This window comes from Natrix helvetica, assembly GCF_964273705.1.
Source record: "Natrix helvetica genome assembly, chromosome: 1".
Taxonomy (NCBI): Eukaryota; Metazoa; Chordata; class Lepidosauria; order Squamata; family Natricidae; genus Natrix; species Natrix helvetica.
The window spans coordinates 37,712,100-37,724,947 of record NC_138548.1 but is presented as its reverse complement, the minus strand read 5'-3'; the positions used below and the strand labels follow the sequence as shown (position 1 = coordinate 37,724,947).

The following is a 12,848-nucleotide window of genomic DNA, read 5'->3' as shown; positions in this document are numbered from 1 at the left end:
TAAGTATTATGTGCTAAAGAACTGTTATCAACTACAGTTTTTGGTCATGTGCTATATCCCAAGCAATAAAGACAGGAAAACTTTCTAATAGGATACTATCAGTAAAAAGATCAGTAAGTACAAAGCACCGATTGTTCTTGTTCACTCTTCAGTCTTGTTACACATTGCATGTATTGCTATTGCTACAGGAGAAGAACATAGTGAGTAAAGAGACTTCATATGTTTATTATTAGTTTCTGTGTGGTGAAAAAATGTTCAGCATCTATTAGGAAGATGTTTTGGCAAATACACTACTGTATGGAATTTCACTCATCAAGGCTGTTCATAACTTTGAAATCAATTTCAAAAAGGTATTTTAGAGTATGCAGGCATACCAACATATCTATGAGCAGTTCTTTAAAGTAACCATATCTTTTCCTGGCTTAACTGTCATCTGCAACTGTCACTTGACTGATGCAAAATGTCTGTACCCAGATGTCCCAAAACACCTTTTTGGAATCAAATCCAGAATTATGTATGGAATATGTAAAGTTCTGGTTAAAGAAACAATTATGTTTCAGGTATTTATGCATATGATAACATGTAGAAATTTTTGTTAACTCAAATCAGGAAGGGACTTTTTCTGAGCATTTTAATGGATTTTAGCATGTTGTACCGTTATGCCCCTCTCTATAAACTACAATCTGCTTTTTTGCCTTTTAATCCTTTTAATCGGCTTAACTGCTTATTTCATTGTCCCTTTCCTAGTAATTGAACAAGAAAGTCCAGTTTTTGCAGATAGTGTATATATTTCTATGTACATCATTTATTAAAATTAAGTATGCAGAGCATGCCTGCTTGGCATCTATGGAAAGAGTTTGATGCAATAGAACAAAATGCTTGCTTATAACAGCTTTCTCCATGGCTCATCCTTATAAAGCAATCATTAGTAAAACTTTCTCTTTAAGGATTCAGATAAATGCCTGCCCTAGTGTAGCTTTCTGATGAGTTCCAGAATTGTTGGATGACGATTTCCATCATCACCAGTCCGCAAGGCTAAAACTGTGGTCAATTGCTCACACTCTTGGATTAGTATTTTCCTAAGATATTTGGCATCTGTTCCAAATGATCTGGGACAGTATGATGGCTAACCAGGTCCTAGAAATACCAGAACACAGGAAAGGAATTTCCTAAGAGTTTCTAGTGCAAGTTAAAAACACTTATAACTGAGCACTGGTAGCACTTGCTCTGCACGCCTGTGCAAAATGTTCCTGTAAACAGCAATGTGCCTGCATGTGTGTTTTAACCACACCCAGGGCTGCCTGAGGAATTTCACATGAGTTTGTTATTCAGATTCTTTTGCTTTACCACTCCCATACTTGATCTTTTGAAATCTGCCAAAAGGGGGACTGGAAGAACAGAATGAATTTGGGTTCAAGATTATGCTCTTAGTAGAAGGGACTTACTAGTCATCATTTTGTACAGTCTGGAAGGATTGCTTTAGGCTCCTATGTGCTGGAAGACTTTGCAGCCAATCTTAAAACGGCAAGGGATGATTTAAATCTGGTAGCATTACATATTATTACTGCAACTGGAACTAAAATAATGTTGTACAGGGATAGGTCTTTGCTTTCATTTTATGTGAGAGAAAATTACTTGCATACTAATATGCAGTCCCACATATGTGCCCAGTCGCTCATAAAGCATGTTTATTTTGTGTTTAATTTCCCACAACATTTTCTTCTCAAATAAGTAAATAAATAAACTTTAGCAATAAAAAGAAATGATGAGATTTAAGGTAGAACTGTGTATTGCTATTTGTGTTCATAAGTATGATAGAAAGAGCTTGTGTGGGCCTTAGACATCAATATTCCTGTTTGAAATGTTGGATATTTTATGGGGAAGCAAAATATATACCCAATAATATTTATGCCTTCTATGACTTCTTAAAAAAAAGGCAACGCTATTAGTCATCTGCAAAAAGGTATCTTGTTCTGGCTCTTTTAAGGACAGTTTTTTTTTTTGCTCTGATGCTTCCTATGTTTGAACTTTGTCAAGACTATGTAAAAGATCAATTCTTTATTTCTTACCAGTGAACAAAATTAAAGAATTAAATAAAGTCCATCAAGTTGAGGCCTGGGTTTAACATTTTCATGTCATTAAATTCCTGAAGGAAAGGAAGTATCCTTGCTATTCTCATTCCTATAAAGATTTGTTTGCATTTTAAATTCCAAGTAAGCCTTCAAAAAACCATTTTAAAACATATGTAAAAATAAAGAATGTCAGCTGTCAGCATTAGGGAATCTTCATACCCGCTCACAGCATAATAACTGTAATCATCTTTATCATGTATAATAATGCTTTAGAGTGTTTAAGGTGGGGCTATAGTTTTGCATGTAAAAGATTTCTGATTTATTCTCCGGCTTAACAAGTGGGAAGGATTTCCGATAGCACTTCTTAAGTGGATCAATGTATGACTAATGTAAAGTATTTCTCTTCTATTTTTATTCTGCTCTGAGGAGCAACATCCAATAACCTCCCATTGACGGGCTGAACCCAAGGGGGCATTTACCATTTATTTTTTATTTTTTGTTCAGTCTCATAATGCAGATGAGAAGCTGAGACTGATGTTTGTATTTTGCCTAAGCCCTACCTACTAGTTCTAGTCTGAGATAATCCAGGTTATAGACCAAGAACTCCTAAAATGTACTGAAATTAATGGGACACATTGTGATTACCTCAGAAAAATCCAGCACTTGTGTTACAAAGAATGAGACACAGGGTTTGCAGTTTACCTATTCAAGACACTGACTTACCTTACCTGTATATAATTATCTGCAACTCAGTCAGAATTCCACCCAGTCATTATACATTTCTGTGTCAGGTGAGTTGTCTGTCTGCTTCTGATTTTGACCTGAATATTAAACAAGTTATTTGTAGCATTTGATGTCTTCAAAAGAGTTTTCAGGTACTCAAGGAGTGTAATCAGTGGTTCCACATTGTCTTCAGCTATGCATGTGCATTACAAAGTAGCTTGATGGAAGAGAAAGGCGCCTCTGAGCCTGTACAATTTGAGGCATATGGAACTGACAGTGCAAAAATCTCATGGATGTTTCCTCAGGAAAAAAGTCTTGTGGCACTAACTTACACCTGTTTGAAATTCAGAGTATTTTATTCCAAGTTCCTAGGAGTCCACAAAGAGGACTCTTGAAATTTAGTGTGAATCACAATTTACCCAACCCCCTCCCAACTTGGTATGAGCGAATTGAAGTTGTCTTCACTTTCCATGAACATTTATTTATATAAATGGCACATTGCAGGCTGAAGTGAAAATCAATATAAGTTACCTACCAACTGAAAAAGGGGAAAATATCTAAGGTGATATTTTGTTTCTCATGGAATACGTGCAATAAAGTATTTGAGATAATAAGAAAACATAGGAGGTCTGTAATTGTGATAGTTAATAATACCTCTGTGCTCAGCAATAAGGACTGAGCAATACTGCCTTCGAGGAGAAAGACAATTGCATTGATATTGTGATATTTTAATAGTGCAACAAAAGAAATGTAAACATATTTTGAAAAAAAAATCTGTGTAGCTTATCGAGAATAAATCTAAGAAAAAAAAGTTAATGCCTCAGATCTGCCATGCATACCTAACAATTTAAGCTAAGTTGAGGGTGCTTTAAACAATTTTACCCCTGAAAAAATATGAATGAAATCTTGTGATTTCCTTTCTAATCTACTTGAGATACAGAAGGAATCTATGTTCCATTCTTCAGAGATTTTGTCTTTCTTTTAGACAGAAATACAGGTGTTATGTCATCTTTAAGAGTGGGCCACTAGATTACCTTACTCATGAAAAAGCCATGCTTGGTTCTGAAGTGCTTTACAAGAGTCTCTTTGATGAATGGAAAAGTATGGAAGAAAGACAGGTGGTATACATCTATGGAAGATCACTTAGCATGGTACTGTGCTTGGCCAACCACAAACGGTAGATTTAACAAAACGAAATACTTGCTAATTTTTAGAATTAAAACTATTCAATGATGCCTATTCAATTGTGGAGGGCACGGATGCTTTATTTTGGTTTGTGATTTATTATTTTTAGTTTGGTTAATATTGACTAAAACGTTCAAAAGCTGGAAGTGTCCTCCTTAAATCTCAATTCAAAATAGGAGTTGCACCAGTGGTGAAATCTATTTTTTTTTACCACCGGTTCTGTGGGCATGGCTTGGTGGTGAGGGTCATGTGACTGGGTGGGCATGGCCAACTTTTTTTCACTTTTTAATATATATTTTTTCCTGCCTGTTCAGGCAAATAGACAGGAAAAAAAATGAAAAAGTGAAAAAAAAAAGTTCAGCTGATCAGGTGGCTCACAGCTGATCCACATGATTGTTGGAACCTTTACCTCCCACTTTTTAAAGCATCTTTTCCTGCCTATTCGCCCAAATAAAAATGCTTTCAAAAGTGGGGGAAAAAAGTTCCGATGATCACGTGCCACAGCTGAGTGTCACAGAACCTTTCCCCCCTCCACTTTTTAAAGCTTTTTTTTACTACCAGTTCAGGCAAATCTTAGCATTTTTTGCTAAGCAAACCGATCAGAACTGGTAGCATTTCACCCCTGATTTTCACTGAAATATTTTGGCCCATGAGCCATTAGAAAACAACTGGCAGTCTAAGCAGTGACTTTATTCCAGCAGTTTCTAAGGAAGAACTGATTTAAAATAGTCTTATTCATAAGTGTGCAAATAGACTCTGAATTGTGGTAGCATTTCCATAAAAAATATCACATGTATTAATGTATTTTCTTTCTTTTCTTCCAGCTTCCTAATTTATCTAGCTTTTTCCACCATATTACTGATCAAATTATTTGGGCTAATCACTTGTGATTTTTTTCAAACATCTGAGGTGACTTAAAGCAACTATTCATTGTTTTGGACTGGCTACCAAAAAAGATTTTGCAACATGCAAGAGTGGGAATGTAGTATCTGTTTGCAAACCTTTAAAACATCCACAATGTTCTTCTGGGATCATATGCTGATCTCTATAACTGCCACAGGATCATGGGAAAAATGTGGTTGCTTTGCAGACAGGTGCTATGATTGTACATGCAATTTGGGAATTGCAGTCAAAGCATTGCAGGGCCCGAAGGGGAGGCTGAAACAAATAATTGAGAACAAGATACAGTTGGAAGAAATTGTGGTATATGTAATAAGGCAGACTGTGAAGGTAAAAATGAAGATGACTATAATGCATAACAGAAGTTGCCAGGGGAATAAAAAAAATGCAAAACTACTAAAGTCTGAGTGATACAAGAAAGTGGGACTTGATTTTCTGTTTGGACTATGAAATCTTTTGAAGATTGTGGATATGTGGAAATATGATATTAAATACTACCTGATCTTTCAGCAAAGTGTTTTTGGCCTGCAGTGGACATGTATCTCCAAGTGAACAACTTTGGTGCTGTTTATAGGTTAATTATGATTGAAATCTGGATATATTTTCAGTTGAAAATACTCAGTTAGGTTATGGTGGTTTAACATGGAGACATGGATGCAAATCAGCTTCCCAGTGGTACTGAGACGGCAACTCCCAGAATTCTTGTTTTGTTTATATAGATTGATATGGCTGCTTATGTCATAACAGTGATTCAGGGCAGCATACAAAGATTAAAACAATGGTAATAAGCAGTGATCTATAATTCTCAAGATAAACAATATATCCCAATTATTAAAATCACAAACACAAGATTGCTCATCTGGTGTCCTGGCCCAGGTGGTTGGGGAAACAGCCATCAGTCACCATGACCGTCAGAAATCCAAGAAGATGCCATCCCAGTACAGTTTTCATTTTCCCCCCTTCTGTTATATTCTTTACCATAGATTTTCAGGGTCCCATTGTGAAGGAAATCCAGTGTGGGAAATTATTCTCTGGTTCTGTTTATCAATGCATTGAAGTAGATGCTCTTATTAAAGCACAAATAGGATAAAGAATAAAACTTTCTCCTTCCCCTCTTTTCTAAAGGAATCACAAAGTGATTGAATTACTCCGCAAAACTGGAGCTCACCTTTCCAGCCAAGAACTTGTGAATGTTGGGACAGAACTCTGCAGGCAAGTATGACTCTGAACTATGTGTGCGTATATGTGTGTATGTATATGTATGTATATGTATGTATATGTATAATTTCCATCAACCATTTTTTCTCCATTCAAGAACTGTACATTTGGTAATTAACAGCTGAATATATGATTCAAATATGTGAAAAAAATTCAAATACTGATTTTTCTGATTAAGGCTGCTCTTTCATGATCCCTGATACGCCTTCCCATGGGTTTTGGCATACATTTGATCACTGCTCAGTTATTGGAAGCATAAGAGAATTCTCTCCCAGACAGTGGCAAAACTTTGAGATCAGAGAAGAGAGCAAGGAGCATTTCAAATATTTTAGTGAGTATGCCAAGAGAGTCACTGGATGTATAAATTTACTGATTCTCTAAATCAGTAACAGATCTATAGTAATCCAGGGCAAATAAATATAGTTCATTCTTGTGTAATAACTGGCAAAGAAAAACAAAATGATGTATCTTCATCCTGTTCAGTCCTAACGAATATTGAGTTTTGCAGAACTTTAAATGAAACAGTTCCTCAGGACTCCTGTCAGTAATGGCAGAATTATAGGAATTAGAACTAATACTCTGGATTCAGCATTAAGCACCAGTACAATTTGTTTTCTCATTCTAATCTTTTCTATAATTTCATATTTTTTTGTTTCAACTTTATTTTACCTGAGTCAAAAGTTCTATCCAAATTCCTACCAATCAAATAGTTAAACAGTTTCTACTAATCAAAAGGAGAAAGACATCAGTTATACTTACATGCCAGAGTCTATGCAATCCAGAAGACTATTACCCGAGTCTCCTTTTGGCCCATAAGGATAGATTAGATTTTGGCTCCCTCCAAGGAAGAGGTTAGATTTTCCTCTGACATGTGTGGATTGCATCCCTTACCATCTTTCCAGTTAAGGTGGAGAAGTGATCACCTGGATCCATGAGACTTTTAATGCCTTTCTGCATCAGGAAGAGCTGTTGTAGAGGGAGGCAGTAATTTCTCATTTTTTAAAAAGGCTAATTCTAGATCTTATGGTCCTAAATAACTACTGGCCAACTTCCAAAATTCTTTTTCAGGGAAAGGATGTTAAGATGGTGGCAGATCCAGATAGCTTCATAGGAGTAAGAGATTATCTAAACCTTTTTTAGACCTAGGTATGAGGATGAGAATGTTTTGATCGCTCTCCTTGATTAACTTTTTGAAACCTTAATGGGGGTAGTGACCTAGGCAAAAGCATGAAGCAGAATCCTGCCCCAGCAAAACCTTTTTTATTTACACCAGTGGTGAGTTTCTACCGGTTTTACTACTGGTTCGCTTGTGCGCCTGTGCGTGCTCTCTCTTTCTCGCGATGCTTCTGCACATGCAAGAAGCATCTGGGCCGGTGGGCGGAGCCTCCCGCTGCCTCCACTACTGGTTCGGCCAAACCGGAGCAACCCACCTCTGATTTACATGACTGTAAATTTCTTTCATTCAGAGTTGCAAGGCTTGGCAAACAGTCTTTCAGAGGAATATTTATCAACATGAACCTTATCTCACTTGGAGAACTGCCAGATAACTAGTTTCCAAAAGCAGGGCAAGGCAACACTTGGCACGAGATTCTTATAGTCACAAATAGAACTTTCCACTCTTGAAATGAACGAAGTAACAAATTGTTTCCTGCAAAAGTCCACTCGCTGTTCGCACCTCTTTTGTTTCCTAGGGAAGGGGCCAATCACCTCCAAGGTATGGCTTTACTCCCAAGTCGACCTTGCTTTCTTAGTTGTTCTTGTCTTCTGGCAGCTCTGTGCATGTGCACATTGGGAACAGACTCCAGCTGTTCCTCTGCCTCACTGCTGTCTATCTCCATCTCTGACTCCGACGCAGAGCCCTCGTCTGAGCTTTCCTCAGTCCCAGGAGTGGCACATGTTACTCCCCAACCTCCTCACTGTCCGACTCTGCTGCCAGCTCTGCTGGTTGCCGGCGGTCCACAACAACTGGTTGTTGTCCTCACAGTCTTGACAATGTTGTATTTATGTATGTTTGCATAGTCATAAAGGTGTTTGTTGATTCATAGGAGAAAGATCAAAAGTACTGTCTTCACTAACAATTACTTTGATATTTATTATTAGCAAAATCTGATTGAAGATATACTGTATTATCCATTCATAGTAACAACAGAAAGTGAAACTTACACTCTGTGTTAGAGTAATGACATCACCATATAGCTGGTTCTGAATGACATTATATCAGGCAATTGTTCATGAAAGAGAATTTTGTACAATATTTATTTTATTTATTTATTTATTATTCATATTTATAGACCGCCCCCTCTCCCGAAAGGGACTATTGATGACAAAGCAATTGAGAGTCACATTTAAAGGTTGGAGAGATGGTGGGGAATGCTGGGAGTTGAAGTCCAGACATTTTCAAGTTGTTAAATTTGAAAATCACCGCTTTAATAAATGTGCTGCTTTGATTCCAGACTTTTTGCTGCTTGAGACAAAAATGAAAGCATCCATCTTCAGGTTGCAAATCTCTAATATCTACTGCATAGTTGAATCTTATTCATTAGCATCAGAATAGCCAGCGTTCCTCACTGTTTCCTTGCCCCTCTATCTTATACCAGATCATTGCCCACTAAAACAGACCTTACGGTGCATTACCAACACACTTCTTGTAAACAAAGCTAACTTCAAAAGGTTACTTCTCTATCTGCTTATGGTCCTTCTTGTGACAGCCGTTTTCTGTGAATATCTGCAAAAGAGTTCTGCCTAAATTCCTGATGTGCTCATTGGCCTAATTGTTCTGCTTACCTTGTTATTAGGTGTCATGCAACAGCCTTTCTTAAACTTGTGATATTGATAATCAAAAATTCCAAGGACAAACAGATATTTTGCAAGTGGGTTACAGTTAAGTTAATGCTGTGAGTGGATTGGTGGCACAGAAGACTAATCAACCCAGCAGATAAGGAATTCTTTAGAGCAAGGGATGTCAAACTCGCAGCCTGTGGGCCAGATGTGTCGTGTGCTGGCTCCATCCCTGCCCAGTTTAGCGAAAGGGGGAAAAGTCCGATACGTCATGTGACGTCACCTGACGACTCGAGTTTGACACCCCTGCTTTAGAGGTTCTCCCACTGATTTCTTTGATTTCAGAGTTGAATTTGAAACTGCCAAGTGTTGCTCAGCTGATCTTCTGCTCACAGAAACACATTTTACTTCTAATCTAGCCGTTTCCAAAATCTGCCCATGTTTTACCTGGGGAACTCTGTTTTGGCCCATTATCTGGAAGGATTATTTCTAAAATTGGTTTCTATGGCTACACAGAGTTGTATTCAAAAGCAACAAATTCATTGGAAAGCAAAACTAATTTAACCAAAGGAAACTACTTAAAAAGGGTATTTAGCGGTAATAAATTCATATTTGGATTGCCAAAGAAGAGAACTCTTTTAAACTTCATTTTTACCTTCTATTACACTAGTCAAAAGTTCTTGGTCTGAGCTATTGCAAAATGACATATGATCCCAGTTACCTTCTGCCATCTCTGGCTTAGATGAATCAAGTTGCTGAAATAAGAAAAAAAACTTAGAAAAAGCTAGTTAGCTACTATTAACTTTCAAAATATTGAGGCACAGGAGTGACATAATTTTTTTGAATATAAGACTAGTTCTGTTTTGTGCTTTCCAAACAGCAATTCCATAGAACCAATTAATGCAGCAGTAACTCCCAAGAATGAGAGGCTTGGAATCTGCTTTGTAAAATCTTGTTTAGTTGTCAAGATTATTAAGAGGAGTGGCCTAAAAAAACTTTATATTCTTTAGGAAAAAGGTTAACCCACTTAGCCTTTTCTGCATGTGAAAATCCAGTTTAACAGGTTAGTCATAGATGACAGCAAAGTGCTTTGGGGCTGCATTCAACAATCAGAAAAATGATAACTGCATAAATAAATTTTTATTGAGACATTTTGTTTACTTAGATTGCTTTTCTAACCAAATAATTGTTTCATTTCTCTGTGAAGGCTTTTATTTATTATGGTTCATTGCACAGTCAGCCAGATGTTCAGACTGGATTTAGCACTTTTATCTTCCTATCAAGTTCTTCCCAAGGACCTGTTATAGTTTGATGGTGTTAAAGGTATCACTGCAGGAAGTAAGCTGTTCCAAATAAAGCTGCCTTCTGCAATTGATGGTGATGGTGATTTTGTCAATGCTGATAGTTTTTCATACTGTGCTCCTGAATTGTACCTTTCTTTAGTATTATCATTCTTTTCTTTTGCCACAGTTATTATACGTCTGTTTGCAGATCTTTGTATTTTGTGATTTTCTCCATTTCTTTCCTTTGTCTCCTGTTCTCTCCAGGTATTGCAACACCCACTATCCAGACATTTTTTTCTTTGTTATCAATAATTGTTCACTCTGGAGTGTTATATAGCGGATGCTTATTTGACTGAATTTTAAAATTACACAGCACTTTAGCTTCTTCATTTTCTATTACTTTTCAACTAGGTTGTAGTCCCACCAGCTTGCAGATGAAAGATATTTCTTGCAGATGTTCCAATGCACAATTGTTGTTACTTTGTCATGTTGTTGTTTGGAGTAAGTTTATGTGATCTTCTTACAGCAGCAAACTAGGTAGCCAACTATTTTTTCAGCTTTTTTTTCCAGAGGTGGCATTCACTGTCTGTTGCTGTCTTCTTAGTTCTGGATTTATATGCATTTGTTCTTAAGGTTTGGTTTTATACTGCCAAAATTAGTCCTTTATCTGTTTCTTCAACTTTCCTTCTCTTAACTATTGCCAGGTCTTGTTGTTAGCTGCTTTGCCTACAGTTTGCTATGTAATATTTTGCCTTGTTATGTCTTTTCAGTTCTTCATTTGGTCTTTCTTGTAGGCCAAATTGAAAATGAGGGACTTTTGCAATAGATTTATGTTGCTTTTGTCAATGCCGGTGACTTTAAAATTTAATTTAAAATTGAAGAACTCAACTCCAAACTCCATTGCAATATCTTGGTTCTATATACAGAAAATGTTGAGCAGTGGATTGTATCTCATATGACTTTCCCCATAAAGCTAGTTTGTCTATGTGAGGGAGATGGAATAACCTAGCAAGTATATAAGATTATAATCAGTTAAAATGTGGCTATTTCACTTGAATATATATATATATATATATATATATATATATATATATATATATATATATATGTGTGTGTGTGTGTGTGTGTGTGTGTGTGTGTGTGTGTGTGTGTGTGTCTCTTTGGTTGTTCGGGTTTTTTCCCACGTAGAATTGGAAGTACTTCCAATTCTACGCGGGAAAAAACCCGAACAACCAAAGACATACATACACACACACACACAACCCGAACAACCAAAGACATACATATAAACACCCGCGAAAACCTCAAAAAACAAATGACAAAAAACAGTGCCTATGCAGTGTTTGACTATACTTGTATAAAATAACTTAACCAATCACATTTAGCATGTTACACTTAAGAGTTCTTATCATACGTGAATTCAGGGCATGTCAATATATTGTTCAGTGCATTAGTATCTATAAGTGCTTGTTGCTGCAGGGAAAGATTAAAAAATACAAGATGGCAGTCATGATCATGTAATTAAGGGCATACCTCTATTTATGTGCACCATTTGAAGAATAGAACAGAATAGAACAGAACAGAACAACAGAACAGAATAGCAGAATTGGAAAGGACCTCGGAGATCTTCTAGTCTAACTCCCTGCTCAGGCAGGAAACCGTATACCATTTCAGACAAATGATTGTCCAATCTCTTCTTAAAAACTTCCAGTGTTGGAGCATTCACAACTTCTGGAGGCAAGTTGTTGATTAATTGTTCTAACTGTCATTAAATTTCTTCTTAGTTCTAGGTTGCTTCTTTCCTTGATTAGTTTCCATCCATTGTTTCATGTCCTGCCCTCAGGAGCTTTGGAGAATAGTTTGACCCCCTCTTCTTTGTGGCAACTCCTGAGATATTGGAACACTGCTATCATGTCACCCCTAGTCCTTCTTTTCATTAAATTAGACATACCCTTCTTATACCAAGGCATTAGAAAGTGATATTAACACTTCACGTGATCTTGATTCTATCCCTCTGTTAATGCAGCCTAGAACTGTGTTGGCTTTTTTGGCAGCTGCAGCAGACTGCTGGCTCAAATTTAAATGGTTGTCCACTACGACTCCAAGATCCCTCTCACAGTTACTACTATTATATTATTTGTGAAATAAATAATATGTGGGATGTGGGATCTTAGTCATGCAGTTAAGGTCACCATCTTGAAATCTGCTCTCACTCCTCTCTATGGATGCCCTTGGCTGCTGGAAGGGCACGCACACACTTGTGTTTCTGAGAATTATTTATGTGTGAGAGAACAGTTGGTATGTGCAGATGGGGGAATCAATTTTATCAAATGGAGTACTTAATTAATTTGGATCAGTAGTGTACAGTGTCTCTGTGTATTTGTATATATGTGGGTAACTTCACCCTTCTGGTCCCTGAAGGATTATTTCTGGCATGTGCATATGAACAAGTATAATCTGTGTACACATTTATTAACTTTAACTAAAGTTGGAAACCTAGTTTGAAAAAGTGAGGAAAGTTGGACTTTATATTGGATGCGTATCTCTATATATGGTTTTTTTATCCTTCCTTTTGGGCTAAACAAGATCATTAACTTTAGTGTAATTAACTTCAAAATACGTTTACTTAAATACATTTAATATGTTTATATGTTGTGTATTTAGTAATTTCTCCTGATTTCACATTAAA

At 36.7% G+C, this 12,848-nt stretch overlaps 1 protein-coding gene across 2 annotated transcripts in view; it reads left to right on the top strand.

Moving 5' to 3' along the window:
• Positions 1–12,848, top strand: part of ASPG (asparaginase) — a 79,226-nt gene that overhangs the window by 47,343 nt on the left and 19,035 nt on the right. For both annotated transcript variants that reach the window (XM_081936440.1, XM_081936441.1), the window contains exon 13: positions 6,006–6,092. In XM_081936440.1, coding sequence (XP_081792566.1) covers positions 6,006–6,092 — 87 coding nt within the window. The remainder of the gene's footprint in view (positions 1–6,005; positions 6,093–12,848) is intronic.